The sequence below is a fragment of the Thamnophis sirtalis genome, unplaced genomic scaffold (genome assembly GCF_051295495.1).
Source record: "Thamnophis sirtalis isolate CommonGarterSnake01/CBP01778 unplaced genomic scaffold, rThaSir2_p1.2 scaffold_11, whole genome shotgun sequence".
Classification (NCBI taxonomy): Eukaryota; Metazoa; Chordata; class Lepidosauria; order Squamata; family Natricidae; genus Thamnophis; species Thamnophis sirtalis.
In genome coordinates this window covers 15,219,112-15,237,004 of record NW_028261391.1, presented here as the reverse complement: position 1 = coordinate 15,237,004, position 17,893 = coordinate 15,219,112, and the positions used below count along the sequence as shown (strand labels likewise).

Sequence of the window (17,893 nt, the reverse complement as noted above, 5' to 3'; positions counted from 1 at the left end):
TTTTTTTTTAAATCGATAGCCACTGTTGGGGCTGCAAGACTTGCCATTTTAAAGGTCCTTGTGAACGTTGGAGCTGCTTTCTCACCGAGGGTTTCTTTGGTTTGTGACAGATTGCGAGGAAACGGCACAAAGTCATCGGTGGCTTCAAGAGTCCGCACGGCCACACCAGGCCGCCAGCCTGCCTCAAGCACATCATCCTCATGCCTCTGTCTCAGATCAAGAAGGTACTAGACGTCCGAGAGACAGAAGGTTAGATATGTTTTTTTCCCCACAATGAATTGGGAGGGGAAGGTTGGTGTTCCACCCCAACCTCTGGTGTCTCCAGAGACCTCCTCACAAGGTGTTCAGATTGGGGAAGGCTTGAACCGACCCATGGAATAAGATTATTTTAACTGCTGAAGGATTTGGGCACGGCTGGACAGTAAGATCTCTTCCAAAGGGGGTTTACCTGGCAGTTCAGGGAACTGTACATAACCATTCAAAGGAGGAGAGAGAGAGAGAAGACAGTCAAATGTCAGCTTGTGAACTTGTATTTGTAGAAAACCATTCTCGGAGCTTTTAAAGTGCCTTTCTTTTTCTATGCGCTTTGTTCAAGGCTTGTCTAAAAATAAAGCATCTCATGTGGGTGTATTAACCTTTAAGAACAAAGGTTTATATGACTGGCACTTTAATCTTAAACAGCAGTTGAGCCCACATTCCTGAAATCTTTTAGTAAGCAGATGCAGCTTCTCTCCCCCCCCCCCACCGCCACCCCCCTCCACCCCAGATTATGGCATTTACATGCTAAAATCAGTGTGATTGCTGGAGAGACAGCACTGGGACATTAATTTCCCTTGCTTATATCACCGCTTAACTGCAGCAGCATTCTGTACCTTGGAAAGATTACTTTTCGGTAATTGGAGAAAAAGGTTGGTGTGAGCTAGCTTCCTACAGCCCGCCCTCAGTGCATGCCTGTAAAATAGCTGGAGCTGTAAAAACATGAGTTGGAAGTTTCTATGCATTTTTTTTCTTTTTTCTTTTTGCTACATTCTTCCTTTTTCCGGGTCTGGTGCAGCAATGTGCTGTCACAAGTGAAAACAAATTGAAGTATATTCCTGTGCTTGGGAACATTTAATTAAAGCCAGGTTTTCAAAGTGGAGTTTGATGAGCTGGTTGTCAGAAAGATGAGGCCAATACAAGGTTGCTGAGGAAAGGAAAAATTGTATATGCTTAGGAACTAGAGGTTTAGGGACTGTAGATGAAACGAAAAATTATGGAAGTTCAATGCCATAGAACAGTGTTTCTCAACCTTGGCAACTTGAAGATGTCCGGACTTCAACTCCCAGAATTCCCCAGCCAGCATTCGCTGGCTGGGGAATTCTGGGAGTTGAAGTCCGGACATCTTCAAGTTGCTAAGGTTGAGAAACACTGCCATAGAAGACTCCTGCTCCTTAGTTGCTAATTGAACTCTCCGGCTAACTCTATGTATATACTTCTGTCTCCTAGAAACTGTGACGACTACCGTATTTTTGGGAGTGTAAGACGTTCTTTTTTCTCTCCTAAAAGAGGCGGAAAATTTGGGTGTGTCTTATACCCCGAATGTAGTCCCGCCCACCCGCTGGCCCCTACCCGTCAGCCTCTGCGCATTCTCTTCCTGGATGCAGAGATTGCCACCGACAATGGCTTGTGTTTTTGGGCTCCGGGCATTGCATTTTTAGCCTCCAAATGCTGGATGCGCAAGGCCCAAAATGGCTACGCGGAACAGCTGCTGCCTTCTCTTACCCCTTCCCCGCTTTGCCTGCTTAGTTACTGGAGCTCCCTCCTAGGATCTGCTGTGCTTTTGAGGCTGTTTTTCAGCCCAAACACGAGCTAAGCAATCTTCCATGCTTTGCCTGCTTTTCTAATTGCTGCTCCCTCAGATAATCATCTATGCTTTCGAAGCACAGTCCCCATCATCCTCAACCTCAAAACCAGTGAGCGAACTAATGTGTTGAAGCTGACCAGGCTAAGGATGCTAGCCAGATGAATACCTGATAGGCAGAATGCCCCCACCCCCCCCACCCCTATTTTCCTCCCCCAAAACTAAAGTGCGTCTTATACTCCGAAAAATACGGTAATAGGTTTTATATGAGTACAAAGCAAAAGAAAGTAACCTGAAGAATAATGAATGGCAGACAGTATTGTTTTGCTGGTTCCTTTTCTACACCTGTAGCAGTTTAATACAGTTTAAAATTCAAGCCATGATTGTGGAAAGCGAGCTTTTCTGAAATGTCATATGTCACAATAACCCAGTATTTCTCAACCTTGGCAACTTTTAAGACACGTGAATTTCAACTTCCCAAATTCCCCAGCCAGCAATACCAATATATTACTGCAATCTGACAGTGGGAAGAGAGCGGATGCTCTCAAGGGGTTGACCTCTGTCTCTGAAGACATGTCAAATGCAACTCTTTTGAATTCTCTGCGGGTGACTCTTTGTTGTGGTTGAGTGTGCAGATATTTAGCTTTTACCTCTTTATTCTACTTACATGGCTTTATATCCAGCTTCGTCCCTTGAGACTCTGTACCTTGTCTTGGCCACCGCAGGTTTAGAGTGGCTCCATAAACCATCGTGCGGCATTATTACCGCTTAATTAGCTTTTAAGTCGTCTTGTTTTTCGGTGGCTGGAGAAACTACCCACTGTCGGCCCCGGAGTTTGGAAATTCTCATAGGAGTGGATTCTTTTAATAGCATTTCTTTTGGTCTTTGAAGCCCAGTAAATTAAATTCTCTGGTGGCACAATTCTGCTGCACTGGATAACAATTTGAAGCTCTCCGTAAGGCATGAAAACGAGGAGCTTATACGGGGAAAGGAAATTCAGCCAGATATAAATATACAAAGAGCCAATTATATATTGATATCACTTGCTTGTTAATGTTCAGGACTATAAATGTTAGTTCTTACCCTGGCTTAATGATCTGTGCAATATTTTCTAGTCCATGCTTTCCCTCCTTTCATTGTTTAAGATTTTCTTTTCTTTCTTTTTTAAAGAAAAGGGCTTTTTTTTCCCCTCTACAGACTGCCGCAAAGCTTTTGCACTGGTTGTACGGCCGCCGACGGAGCAAAGCAATCTTCTGTTCACTTTTCAAATAACAACGGAGGAACCTCTCAAGGAGGACTGGCTAAAGATGCTGTGTCGGCATGTCGCGAATACCATCTGCAAAGCAGACGCCGTAAGCACTTGAGATGGAAGTTGATGAGGGGCACCTATGGTAGAATGAGTTCATAGAGCAGGCGGCCTCTAGCTTTGAGGGTTGGGAATTACATTTGGGATTTCGAGAACATTCGTGGGTATGCCCACAGAATGGCTTTTTCTGAAGAGATGATGTGCAGAAGAACCTGGGTGGCAAGAGTCTCCCAGTACTTATCTGGCAAATTTAGAATAGCACAGTTGGAAGGGACTTTGGAGGTCTTCTAGTCCAACCCCCTGCCCAGGCAGGAAACCCTACACCATTTCAGACAAATGGCTATCCAAGATCTTAAAAATTTCCAGGGTTGGAGCATTCACAACTTCTGGAGGCAAGTTGTTCCACTGATTAGTTGTTCTAGCTGTCAGAAAATTTCTCCTTAGTTGTATGTTGCTTCTCTCCTTGATTAGTTTCCACCCATAGACCTAGTACTTACTTTTCTAGCATCATCTCCTTGTTTTTTGCCCGGAAAAAAATTTACAGTCCAGCACAAGGGAGTAATTTCCCACCCCTTAATTTCTGAAAAGTTCTTAGGAAGTCCACTTGAAACCCAGAGGCATTGGTGGGATTTATTTATTAAACCTCAATATTCCAGGAGTATTGCCACCATCTCCTTGCCGCTCTAAGCTGTTAAAATCCAGTAAATAAATAAATAAAGGTTAACAAATAAAATATACTATTCCTTAAAAAAAGCTGCCAACTTTGAGAGATCTTCCTACTCAAATACCCTGTAAAACAAAACAGTACCATTTTTTTCTTAACATTGCAAGGGACCCATTTGATCTCTTGAAGCATGATATTCAAGGAGGGAGGTGGGATGCCCTGAGGATCTGGTTCTCCTCCCTCGACTGGAAGCTTTGTTCTGCTAAACAATATAGGGCAGACAGACTCTATTTGTGGACCTGATCCTAAAGCTTGGGCTCTGCAATGTTTTGGATTTGATTCAGGAAAGGTGCTTCAGAGCAAGAACCAATGTAACACCTGTCTGGGACTCATTGAAACAGCCGCCTCTTTTTCTGGGCTCATGTGGCTGCCGAAGAGGGTTAAAATAAATGTGGCTGCTTTAATGAGTCGCAAAGCAGTGCTGCATTCCCACTCCTGCAAGTTCCAAATCACCTATTCTAAATCAGACACAAAACATTGCATTTCCTTTCATCCCTATTCCAATTATACTTGGAACTGGTGCTTTGCTTTACAGTATTTTACTGTCTATTTTTTTTTTAATGAAAATCTTAAAATCAATTGCAGTTGGATCCAGTAGGCATCAAGGAATATGTTGCCAGACATATTGTTGTCTCTTGTCATCATATTGAGAATCCCTACATGATCTGTGCATGAAAAAGAAACTTATTGTCGCCATAATCCAAGTATGTTGGCGGAATTCTAATGAGTACATTGGCAAATCCTGTTCATGCTTTGAACAGTCATGGGATAGCACCTGCAGATTATAAAATGCTCCATAAACTAAGAACCATCTTATTGTGGAGACATTATTCCCAAACGGTATAGTAGTGCCTTTTAGGTAGCGTACTGGCAGACATTGGTGTTAGAAATAAAAAACTTGAAGGCTGCAAATTGAATAGCACGGAAACATCCCCACTTAAGGGCCTGTTTTATATGCAGCCTTTGTGGCGTGAGGTAAACTCTTGGCACAGCCAAGTTTCCTTTTCAGGAAGCGTATGCGCCATAATTGTTGGCTCTCTGACAAGATTCTACTTGGGAAAGCTGTCTGCTCCGATTATTTTTTTGAAAGCTGCTTGTTTACATTCTTTTTATTTAAATATTCTGATATTTTTAGTAGTTTAGAAATTGTTTTTTTAGCTGCCATGCTTTTGATTTTGTCCAAAGGCATGGTTAGAAAAAAATAGGTTGACTAAAATCAGCCAAGCTTATGTTTTTGAGATGACTGCTTTGATTGATCAGGTTCTCCAAATCAAAACCAAATAATGCCTGTTCTTGAAAAAAAGCGAAACAGGCAATAGCAATAGCAGTTAGACTTATATACCGCTTCATAGGGCTTTCAGCCCTCTCTAAGCAGTTTACAGAGTCAGCATATTGCCCCCAACAACAATCTGGGTCCTCATTTTACTCACCTCGGAAGGATGGAAGGCTGAGTCAACCCTGAGCCGGTGAGATTTGAACAGCCGAACTGCAGAACTGCAGTCAGCTGAAGTAGCCTGCAGTGCTGCATTTAACCACTGCACCACCTCGGCATTAAAGTATTATAACATAATATCTAGAGGAACAGTTATGGCTAGTGGTTAAGGCTAGAAACTAGAGGATTATGAGTTTTAGTCCTACATTAGCCACACCCTCAGCGCAGGTCATTCACAAGGTTGCTGTGTGGAACATAGGAGAAATAAGAATTATATGTTTTTTGCCTTGAATTGTTTATTAAAAAAATAATAAAGGTGAGATAGAAATCACCATATTTTTCAGACTATAAGACGCACCAGATAAGACTATTTGAATTTTTTTATTTGATTTTGATTTTTTTTTAAAAAGTTTTTGCACTCTGCAGGCCTCCCAAACCCTCTGCACACCTGGGTTTTTTGCCAAAAAAAGAGGGGGGGGGCATGCAGAGCTTTGGGAGGCTTGTAGAGTGCTCCTGAGGGCTACAGGGGGGGGGCACAAAAACAGCTCATTTTTTGCTCATTTCTGCCCTCCCCAGTCTCCAGGAGCACTCTGGAAGCCTCCTAAAAGCTATGTACGTCCATTTTTGCAAAGGGGGAGGGGTTTCGGAAGGCCAAAAATGCTGTGTTCAGTGTATAAGACGCACCCAGATTTTCACCCTCTTTTTTGCCTTATACTCCAAAAAATACGGTGCATAAAAATGTGAGGTGTATAGGAAGACAGGTACAAAAGAAGGGAAAGAAGGAAGGAAACATTATTTAGAATACTTGCTTCTTTTGTCCCCAAAGTATGGATGGTACATCTTAGGCTGCAATGGTAAGCGAATGTCACAGATATATGTTCCATTGTGCCCTCTGAAGTTTTCTGAGCACATATGAAGCAAAAAAATAAACTCTTTTAGACCTTCTGATAAACAACATGTAGGTGTCAGAGAACTATCTCCAGATTCACGACGAACCTGGTGTCAATCTGAATTACAAATAGAGCCCAGATACATTTTCTACTTCAGCCCGGCAAGTCACACCTGTCCTTTCTGCTCTGGTGATGCATGACTTATCTCTTCTTTTCTAGCATCATAAGGGAATCTTTCTTCTCTACGTGTGGCTCTCATCCTTTCTTCTAGAAAAAAACAAACAAACCAAACCTTTGTTTTCTCAAATTACTTGTACGCCATTCCCACATGGTGGCAGCAGAGGCTTAAATCCCAGTTGTTTTTCTCTCCCCCCCCCCCCCATTTGCCAAATAAGAAAGTGTCTATACTGCGGTTAATACCAGAATAATGTGCCAGATGTAATGCATAATCTCTCTACTATGGGAAGTTAGGGCTTGTGAATTTGGGGAGTTAAGAAGCCCTGGGTTTTTGAATGTGGATTTGAAATTGAAGATGGCTCTTTTTCTTTTTACCCTTGAAGCTAATAGTTGGGGCTTTTTCCTGCCAGGAAAATCTTATTTATGCAACTGATCCTGATTCTATTGAAGTAAACACGAAGGATGTGGATAGTACATTGAGTAGAGCTTCCCGAGCCATAAAGAAAACCTCCAAGAAGGTAAGAGGCTTAACTTGAAAAGGACTTGTCTCCTTGCATTCGAAACGTAAAGGACACAATTCATTTCCCAGTAAAACGATATATATATATTTATTTTAAATATCACTTTAAATACTTCGATGCCTTATTTTAGCTTTCGTACAAAACTCCCCATCATCTTACTGCCATAGTCAGAGTGTTGGTTGCTTAAGAGAACCGTCTCCCACAAAAACCATATACTCTTAACGTAAAGCTGTTAAAATCCCTGTTAGACTTTTTTTTAAAAAAGCAGTTCAAATCATCATCCTCGGTAAGACTCACAAGGCCTGGCTTTTTGATCCCACTATGATAAAATACATGAGGGTGGCTCAGTGGTTAAGACGCTGAGCTTGTTCAATCAGAAAAGTCAGCAGTTCAGTGGTTCGAATCCCTTGTGCCGTGTAATGGAGTGAGCTCCCGTTACTTGTCCCAGCTTCTGCCAACTTAGCAGTTTCAAAGCATGTAAAAATCCTAGTAGAAAAATAGGAACCACCTTTTGGTGGGAAGGTAACAGCGTTCCGTGCACCTTCTGCATTTAGTTGTGCCGGCCACATGACCACGGAGACGCCTTCGGACAGCGCTGGCTTTTCGGCTTTGAAAGGGAGATGAGCACCGCCCTCTCAAATCGGGAATGACTAGCACACATGTGCGTTTCATTACTTTTATGATAAAATACTGGTTTTAATAATATTTTTCCAAGTTCATTTAAAAAAAAAAAAAACGAAAGAGGCGCTGGTACATATTCAGCGCGTCTAAAGAGATTGTGAAACTTGCCTACTAGGCCACGCCACTCTTCATTTACTTCCTACAAGAAATGATGCCAAATACAGTAGGACAGAGATTGGTGCAAGTTGAACAAATGACCTGTAGAATAATTGGGAAGGGCCGTGCAGAGAAGAGAAAAATGGCAAAGACCTGACAAGGAAGGAAAAGCTTTGAACTGAATGGCTCAGCCTGAAAGGAAAAAAAAAGCGTTTCTTTTAGAGCTTTTGACCTGTAGTGCTTTCTGTAGGCCTATAGAGATCTGCTGCTTCTCCTTGTCAACTTCTTCAGCAGAGAGGCAATTCTTATTCCTTTATATATTGTTTCCTCTTTTAGTGGGAAATGATTTCCGGGAAATGCTGTGTGAGACAGCGGATACTGTCGAGTTGATACGAAAGAGAGCCGAGGTGGCGCAGTGGTTAGAGTGCAGTACTGCAGGCCACTTCAGCTGGCTGCTAGTCTGCAGTTCGGTGGTTCAAATCTCTGTGGCATGACAAGACCGCGGTCCACTAAAGCGCGCCCGATTAAAGCGCATCGCTGACGTCATCAGCAGCGCGACAACAGCGACCGCGGAGAAAAAAGGGTGCTTTAAAAAGCGCTTTGAAAGCGCTTTGAAAGCAAGCCGATTCACGTTAAGGTAAGGGTTAGGGTTAGGTTAAGGGTTAGGGTTAGGGTTAGGTTAAGCGTTAGGGTTAGGTTTAGGGTTAGGTTAAGGGTTAGCGTTAGGTTTAGCGTTAGGTTTAGCGTTAGGTTAAGGGTTAGGTTTAGGGTTAGGTTTAGGGTTAGGTTTCGGTGGGTTAGGTTTAGGTGTTAATTTTAGCTTTAGCGCTCACAGCGTGCTTTTTTCGTCGCGCTGTGATGACATCAGGTACGCGGTTTCGTCGAGCGCGCTTTAGTCGACCGCAGTTTTGTGGTGGAACCCAAATCTCATCGGCTCGAGGTTGACTCAGCCTTCCATCCTTCCAAGGTGGGTGAAATGAGGACCCAGACTGTGGGGGCGATATGCTGACTCTGTAAACCGCTTAGAGAGGGCTGAAAGCCCTATGAAGCGGTATACAAGTCTAACTGCTATTGCTATTGCTATACAGGTAGTCCTCAACTTCGTTTAGTCACTGTTCAAAGTTACAACAGCACTGCGAAAAAGTGACTTATGACAATTTTTCACACTTACGACCGTTGCGGCGTCCCCAAGATCATGGGATCAAACGCTAGGCAACTGGCATGTATTTATGACAGTTGCCGTGTCCCGGGGTCAACTTTTGCAATCTTCTCAGAAGCAAGGTGAAGAGGGAAGACAGATTCACTTAACAACTGTGGCAAGAAAGGTTGTAAAATGGGGGGGATTCACTCAATGACTGCCTTGCTTAGCAACAGAAATGTTGGGGCTCAATCGTGGTTGTGAGTGGAGGACTAACTCTACAGATCTTTTGCTAGCCTTGCTAACATTAGAACATTCTCCATGTCTCACGAAGCATTGCCTGGATATAATTTCCACAATTTGGGAACCACAAAAATTTACAACCTATTTATTAGAGTTCTGTTGTTAATCACTCAGAGTAGTAAAAAAAATAATAAAAAGGTAAAGGTTACCCTCACACATATGTCCTAGTTGTTCCCGACTCTAGGGGGCGGTGCTCATCTCCGTTTCAAAGCCGAAGAGCCAGTGCTGTCCGAAGACGTCCCGGTGGTCATGCGGCCGGCATGACTAAACACCAAAGGCGCATGGAACGCTGTTACCTTCCCACCAAAGGCGGTTCCTATATTTCTACTTGCATTTTTACGTGCTTTCGAACTGCTAGGTTGGCAGAAGCTGGAACAAGCAATGGGAGCTCACTCCCTTACGTGGTGCTAGGGATTCGAAGCGCTGAACTGCCGACCTTTCTGATCGACAAGCTCAGCGCCTTAGCCACTGAGCCACCTTTACATGCTTTCAAACTGCTAGGTTGGCAGAAGCTGGGATATGTAACGGGAGCTCACTCTGTTAGGCAGTGGTAGGGATTCAACTGCGGACCTCCTGATCTACAAGCTCAGCATCTTAGCCACTGATCCACCACGTCCCTTCAACAAATAGTAACATAATAGTAACAACTAATACTTGAACTAATTCAAGCTGGCTGTTCAAGGACTGAAGTTGAAGGAAGCTCTGTCCTGTGCACCTACCTCGAATTTGCACAAGGAAAGTGAAATATAAATTGGTAAAGCAAATCGATATCGTAAAAAACTTAACCTGTCCAGTAAATCATTTGAAAGTCTACGCTAGAGCTGCATGACTACAAGAAGCTGCAAACCAAAAAAAAAAGGAAATTTGAAGTTGCATCGTGTGTGTAACCTGAAATGAGATTACAACATTCTATGAATCATAGTGTACTTAAAAGTCAACACAATCTTCTTCGGCTAATGTTTGGAACCAGTTTCAAGTATCTGGCACAACTTCCTTGTTTTACCTGTCCTTTTTTCCATGCCCACATTTTGCAGGTTACACGAGCCTTCTCTTTTTCCAAGACCCCAAAGAGAGCCCTGCGAAGAGCTTTGATATCCCAGCACAGTGTAGATGGCCAGAATGTCTGCATCGCTAGTGAAAGCTGTTTAGGTGGCCGCCTTGCCAGTACTTCATCTTTAGCAGTAAGTGACTTGCCTGGGGAAATGGGCAATAATATGCAAGAAAAGGTGGAGATTGATCCCTGGGTTGTGCTTACTGGAATAATAGACCTGCTGATATCACATATTTTAATGTTCTTAAGTCCTACCAACTACCGTGTTTCCTGGAAAATAAGACCCAACCGGAAAATAAGACTGATAGAATGATTTTTCAGGATGTGCATAATAGAAGCAGTTAATCCCCAGTTAAAATCGTCAGACAGACCCATTTAGTAGAGCTGAGGTGGCGCAGTGGTTAGGGTGCAGTACTGCAGGCCACTTTAGCTGACTGTGATCTGCAGTTCAGCGGTTCAAATCTCACCGGCTCAAGGTCGACTCAGCCTTCCATCCTTCCGAGGTGGGTGAAATGAGGACCCGGACTGTGGGGGCAAGTTGCTGACTCAATTTGCTAAAAAATTTGTAAACCGCTTAGAGAGGGTTGAAAGCCCTATGAAGCGGTATATAAGTCTAATTAATAAGTACCGTATTTTCCTGAAAATAAGACCTAATTGGAAAATAAGACCTAATGCGTCTTTTGGAGCAAGAATTAATATAAGACCCAATCTTATTTTCGGGGAAACATGGGTATCTGGTCAGTGTGGCTAGACGATAGTAAAGAATGGAATCCTCAGTAATAAAGACATATTTTCCAATACCCTGTTTCCTCTAAAATAAGACCTCTCTGGATAATAAGCCCTCCCCGAAAATATTTAACTGCAAGCTCAGCCGGTCCCTGCTATTTCCTCTGGTTGCTTGCCATGTAAACTACATGAGGTGAGAAGGCGAGGTTGGAGGGGGGGGGAAGGGACATGCCCCACGCACCCCACATGCCCTTACCTAACGGCCACTCCTGCAGCCCTAGCCACCGCGCCCCTTTCTATCACGCTAATGGCTGCCACCACCGTAAAAAGAGCAGCAGGCCCAATGACGTCCAACACAGTAGCAGCCATGAGGTGACCACGCTCACCGCCTCCTGCACCTCAAAAATAATAAGACCTTCCCAAAAATAATGCCAAGTGCTTATTTTGGGGGGGTCAGAAGAAAATAAAATCCTGACTTATTTTCGGGGGGAACATGGTAGTATCCAGAAATTTTAAAAAAGCATGACGGACAAATTGAGATTGATTTAATAGATGTCAAAGGAGAGATTTTGAGAAAGCAAAACAAACGTTTTGAAGAGTGTCTGAAAAAAGTTTAAAGACATTTGAATAACCAGAAAGACCTTCTAACATATTGTGATACTGTTTGTGTAGTTGGAATTTAGAAATTTGACAAGATTGTCCAAATGTTACTAACATCCCATATAAACAGAGGCAATGAGTCTTGACTTTCATCACTGGCTTGTGCAGACATGAATTTACACATGTGAATGCACAGATGACTCTATAAAGAACCAGTTACAGGGGGGGGGGGGGAAACAATTTGCTGAAAATATTCAAGCTATTAAGCTTGAACCAAGTATTTGGGGAGAAAACTTTTCATTAATACGGTTAAAATGAATTTGTGCTTTCTTAACCACAAATTAACGCAGAAGCCTGTGATGGCTGACTTTCCTATTCCCCTTTCCCCAGCCAGCCCAAACTTTATATTTTTTGCACATGAGGTCATAACAAAATCATCTTAAAGAAGTTCTCTTAAACATTAGCAGCTTAAGTTACTTCGGTAGTGCTTCAAGGGCAACAGATTCTCCTTCACTCTTTGCCTGTTTACCTCAAGTGTTGTCATGAACGGATTTTAATGTGTGCAAGGAAGGGAAAAAAATTCTTTTACTACTGGTCATCATTTCATCAATGGACAGAGGGAACGTGTTACAGTCTTCTGCATCCTATTTTAGAATACAAGTAGTTCTCAACATACAACATCAATTGGAATTTCCATAGCTAGGTGATATGGCTGTAGAGCAGGGGTGTCAAACGTGTGGTCCACGGGCTGGATGAGTCATGCGCTGGTCACCTCCACCCCCGGTTTAGCAAAGGGGAAGTCATGATACGTCACGTGACGACAATGTGAGGCCACGAGTTTGACACCCCTACTGTAGAGTGTGATCACATTGTTTGCTGTGGCCCTGCTTGCTGCTGTTAACCAAATCTCATCACTGTTGACCACAACAGCTTCCCACAAGTGGGGAAATTGGCAGGACGTTGCGTGGCCCAGACACATTCAGTGGCTGTGCCAAATGGGAGATGGAATGAGGGGGTTCACAAAGGGGACGGGTCAGAGTGAACGTGCCAATGTGTCTGAGAGATTTGTGTGGGTTGGGGAAGGTGCAAGAGGGTGCATAAGAAGCGCATGTTGGCGGTCTGGGAGGGGGTGCACGAGAGGTGCAGTGAGGATGGGATGCACTAGAGCAGAGATCCCCAACCTTGGCAACGTTAAGACTTATGGACTTCAACTCCCAGAATTCCTCAGCCAGCCAGCGTGGTATCCAACGTGCAGCATGGCTGGCTGAGGAATTCTGGGAGTTGAAGTCCATAAGCCTTAAAGGTGCCAAGGTTGGGGACGTCTGCACCAGAGGTACATATTGGAAGGTGTGAAGAGGTGCAATGGGATGCACGAGAGGCATGATGTGGGTTGGGCAGGGTGTTATGGGAGGTGCATGAGTGGCTGGCATAGCACAAACGCAGACGGGCTGGGGGAAGGTGCATTGGTGGGGAGAGACGTATCTCAGCAACTTGCATCCTTCTCTGACTTTTTAAGGAGACGGTGATGTTCTGAGGAAATCTATAGTGAAGGTTGAAAATGGCAGTCCCATGATCATGTATAACAGGTTGTGAGTGTGAATCTGCTGCCAAGCGCACATAGCAATCACATGACCGCAGAGGTGCTGGGATGGCTGGAACTCTGAGGCCCAGCCCTACCTACCTTCTGCAGCTCCATCCTAACCTTGGTCGCAGCCCAACAACTGCCTTTATTCAGAAGTGCTTATATAGTATCTGTTGATATGATATCTATTCCTCAGGGTCTAGGACTGTTCTCCTTGTAGCCTTCGCCGCCCCTTTTTCGCGCCCAGGTTTCCGCCTCCAGCTATTAACCTCTACCATATCGCCTCCGTTGTTAGGACCCTAGCTGTTCTTGTTGGCCAATGGGACCCTGTCTCTTTAGTCCCAGGCTCTTTCTCACGGGCTTTTGGAAGAAACACTGTTCACCCTGGGCTTTTGGGCTCAGGTGACAGTTCATCACCAGCTAATCAGAGGAAGGGAAGGGAGAAAGGGGGGGGGGTGATGAACAGTGTTTCTCCCAAAAGCCTGTTAGGAAGAGCCTGGGACTAAAGAGGCAGGATCCCATTGGCCGGCACGAACAGCTAGGGTCCTAACAGCGGAGGCGAGATGGTAAAGGTTAATGGCTGGGGGCGGAAACCTGGGGGCGAAAAAGGGGCGGCGAAATGTACAAGGAGAACAGTCCGATTCCGCATGGTTGATAGGAAGTCAAAGAAACAGAAATAGATGCTTGAGACACATTCAATGCCGTTTTGTTCATCGGCATCTTATTCAGACTCAGAGTATGTGCTTTATAATTTGTATAGTTATTAAGGTTAACGTAGATCTAAAGGTTTCAACAGGTGTTGATGTTATTTAAGGATATCTTTATAGAGAAGGAGGTGTCAAATACATTCTTTATCTTAATGCCACTGCCAGCTTCCAGTGGCCTTATGCTAGAATGAGGTTTTTTTCCCCTCTCCCTTCTGAAAGATTTATATTGCTGTAACAGCTGAAAAGATTAGTTATATTGGTAAGAAAATCATGATCGGGGAACAGTAGATCTTTCTGAGACTGTCTTGAATATGTTGCACTGTTGGGTTGAAAGGACATTCTTGGTATTTTGAGTTGAAGAGAAGCAGAGCTCTAATTACAGTTAAAATCCGTGTTAGTGACAGTAAGTATGTGAAATCCTTAAATTTGGCTTGGATGCAATATGTAGATTAACCTTGTTTTCTTCCTCCTTCCTGTATTGTTTTTAGATGATGCGTACTGCTTCTACATACAGCTTAAACGGACCAATTAAACATCCCATTAACATACAACGTTCCAACTCTATTGACGGGACCTCCCAAAATATTAGATCTCGACCACTAGTCTGTTCTTCCCATGATCTAGAAGGGCGGATGGCTTCCAGCTCTGAAAACTTAAAGAGCTGCTCCCTGTCCAGTTGTTATCCAATCACCAGCAGTGATGAAGTTTAAGCTGCTTAAAGTGAGCATCATCACTTTGCGGGCACTTCTTGGAGACAAAAATAATTATTTGTGTTAAATACGGCACATGGTCTATCCAAGATTCAATGGATTCTGGCTCTCTTTGGGTTCTCTGGGCACTATCTTGATCTTTTGATTTAGCAATCGGTATCGGATAAGATCATGCTTACTTCTGGGTTTCTTCTCATGTTTATGGTAGTTTCAAAATATTGTTGGATTAAGCCTTCTCTGTTTTTTAGTAAAAAAAAAATCCTAAACTTTCCTGAGCAAAAACAATGTGGACATCATATCATAACAGTCCATCCTTCTATAATCTTTACAACCATATAACCATATATTCTCCTGCTGCTGGTTTGGAGCAGAACCATCAAGATATGTTCCTGGTCTCAATAGTGCAGAGTAGCCCAGGATGAGATGTCTGGGAAGATTCTTAGTCAATCCAGGTCATGTTTGTCCCAAAGGTGCTTTATCAAAAGGCAACTGGACTTTTTATTTTTCTTGAAGACATTTTGCTTCTCATCCAAGAAGCTTCTTCAGCTCAGTTCAGAACTTGCCTTTTGAAAAAGCACCTTTGGGGACCTAGGAGGCGATGCACAGTGGCCCGCTTTCCTTCCCAATCTTTGCGTTTCACTACATTTGTCTGGTCCAGACCATCAACATCATTCAATGACCTTTAAAACTGGTGGCAAATTTAGTTGGTTAATTCATTATGCAGGCGTTAATGGGCTGCTTCGGTCACAACCAATGCTAGCTGTCGTGCATTCCATCTGTAACAAAGATGAAACTAGCAATAATAAATCAGCACTTATAATGCTTTCCAGTATAGATTTCCATCCCAGATTTGGAGGAGGGGAAGGGCATGCACACTTCAGTCCCCGAAGGCTTCCTGAAACAAGCAGGTCTTTTGTTCCCAAAGTGTTGGAGTTGCTCTAATTCTTAGGTAGGAAGAAGAGCAGTGATAGTGAAAGGCCTATTTTCATGGATCCCAAGGCTAACTCCCTTTAGGAAGAAGAACTCAAAGGAAGCCCTTCTTTCCCAATCTCATAAAGAGCAGGCATTCTTAAAAATATCTATGCCACATAATGTTTTAAAGATGACAGCCAGCATCCAGACAACCACATCTGGGAATCTGCTGATAACCAGTTCAAAATAGTGGTGTTGCATAGGCACAATGAGGACTGCCCATAATTACTCAAACCACAGTATTTCCTGAAGGCTAAAGAGCCCTGTGCCATGCTTTAAATCAGCCTTGAAGACCTGACTCTTTCCACAAGGGCTAGGTTAAGAAATACAAACCTTTGTGGGAATTGTATTGATTTCCCAGGTTATTATCTCCTTTAGTTTTTATTTTATTGGGTTTGTTTTTTTTAACTTGCAGTTTACCCTGTCCAGAGCTGCAATGAGTTGGGTAGCATACAAATTAGATGTACGTATACAGTGCTTTTATAAATACTGCACCATCTGTAGCTTCCAGCTGGTCTTCAAGAACAGCCCAATGTAAATCCAATTTAAGGAATACATCCAAGAAATGACCAAGGCATGAAAGACAATGTGCAGGAACGCCTGGTCCAGGAATTGCCATAAATGTTGCACAAGATGGTTGTGTAGAGAACCTCTCAGTCTTCCGCCCTTCTTTGAGGAGCAGCTATGAGCCCAACAAGACCACCTGTTCTGAATGACCGAATGCCATTTGGTCCTAAGAAGATAAGATTTGGTAGAAATAAGCAAATCAAACCCTTTCTCTCGAGAGGAGGCAACAGATTTTCATTTTTTATATGGGCCGATGTGCTCGCAATTAAAAAAAATGACAATAAAGTTACCTTTGGAAAGCTTGGTAGGGTGAATCTTACATAAAATTAAATGACAAATGAGATCTTACCGGTTTCCTCTCTTGAGGGTTGGTTATATCAGACATGAACGTTGCAGGGCATAAAGATCATGGGAAGTTCTACTTTAAAATATATGCTATGTGTCAATCGTGTTGCTGAAGGCACTTGGGGTGGCTTTTAGCGATGAAAAAGCGGGTGTAAGAAATTCCATACATATCATACAGGACATTTGGAAGATTGATGTTTTAGAATAAAGAAAAGTTTTCTCATTTCTGTTTCCTAAAATAGCTTTGATTATGCTTTCTCCCTCTCACTCACAGATTTTGAAAGGTACTTCATTGATAAAGATTTTTTCCTGCAAGAGATCATAGTCTTAACCTTTGCTTTTTCTCCCCTCCCCCCCCCAAACAATATAGAGCATCCATTCTCCTTCCTTGATCAATCTGCCATCACTATTTGAAAAGAGAAGCCATACCTTCAGTCGGTCAACTACTCATTTGATATGAAGTGGATGGAAAAAGGAGCTGCAGCATAACATGATGTGGACCAAAGGAAGTCCTAAGTGTTCAGGCAACCATATGCTGACATAAATGGTGGTACTTAGGTAGCACTTAGCGTCGATTAGTTAACTTTTAGATAACACTAAGTTAAACCACCAGGAATGCTCTGATTTTGCCTGCAGAGCAAAAAAAAGGATGGACCTTGTTACAGACAACATTAATTTGCACAGATTGCTTTACATACATTATGGAGGTATTTTGCTCAGAGTAAACCATTCATTAAAATGACCTGCATTTTTAATAGCCTTTCTACATGGGATGTTGTCAAGTAGCTACTGCATGGATGAATATCTATAGCAAAATATTTGTTTCAAGTCTAAAATAGGCATAATAGACTTTCTTTAGTATTGAAGCTTTCAATATTCTATCAAAAAGAAATATTTTTTTAAAGCTTAAATATATTTCAGGGTGCCAATATGGTGTGGTGATGGATTCCTGACAACCTCTGTATCTGCCCAACGATTTAAAATGTATCTCCTTTTTTTCTTTTGTTAAACTTTCATCCAACAGTTTGGAAGAATCAACAGAAGTGGAAGTCCCTGGAAAAATAATTGTAGATAATTGTAACTGACCAGTTGTTTTTAAAAAGAAGAAACTGTCTCTAAAGCTTTGTGAAACACTTCCTTTATATAGACTCTGTATGCACATATTTCAGAAATGAGATGAAAATGGAGATCTAAGTTTAATGTCTACAGCTGCTATTTTTAAAAATTCATAGTCTCATATAAATTGATTTGAAATGTTAAACCTTTGATTCTCCCCTTCCCCCTTCTGGTAATTTTTTTTGCAACATGAAAAATAATGAAGTTCCCAGAATCTATTCCTCCACTTGTTCTGGGAATTAAATTTCTGCACACAATCAAAAACTTTCTCTTGCAGCCTTTATTTGCAAGGGGTATTGGATGGGATTCTTTAATCCCCATCCTCTTAATGGCAGGATCGCCACGTACAAGTTAATGTAACTTAAGATTATACCTTTTATGACTTTTTGATTTTTTTAAAAAAATACCG

At 42.6% G+C, this 17,893-nt stretch overlaps 1 protein-coding gene across 7 annotated transcripts in view; it reads left to right on the top strand.

Moving 5' to 3' along the window:
• ECT2 (epithelial cell transforming 2) overlaps window positions 1-17,123 on the top strand; it is a 58,285-nt gene extending 41,162 nt beyond the window's left edge. For 2 of the 7 annotated variants that reach the window (XM_087725237.1, XM_087725232.1), the window contains 6 exons: window positions 111-249; window positions 3,038-3,192; window positions 6,780-6,887; window positions 10,143-10,289; window positions 14,263-14,494; window positions 16,739-17,123. In XM_087725237.1, the coding sequence (XP_087581363.1) occupies window positions 111-249; window positions 3,038-3,192; window positions 6,780-6,887; window positions 10,143-10,289; window positions 14,263-14,484 (771 nt within the window). In that variant the 3' untranslated portion in view covers window positions 14,485-14,494; window positions 16,739-17,123. Of the gene's footprint in view, window positions 1-110; window positions 250-3,037; window positions 3,193-6,752; window positions 6,888-10,142; window positions 10,290-14,262; window positions 14,495-16,738 lie in introns of all 7 variants that reach the window. The other 5 variants (XM_087725236.1, XM_087725231.1, XM_087725238.1 and 2 more) reach the window with 3 other exon arrangements.
• Window positions 17,124-17,893: the final 770 nt, after the last annotated feature.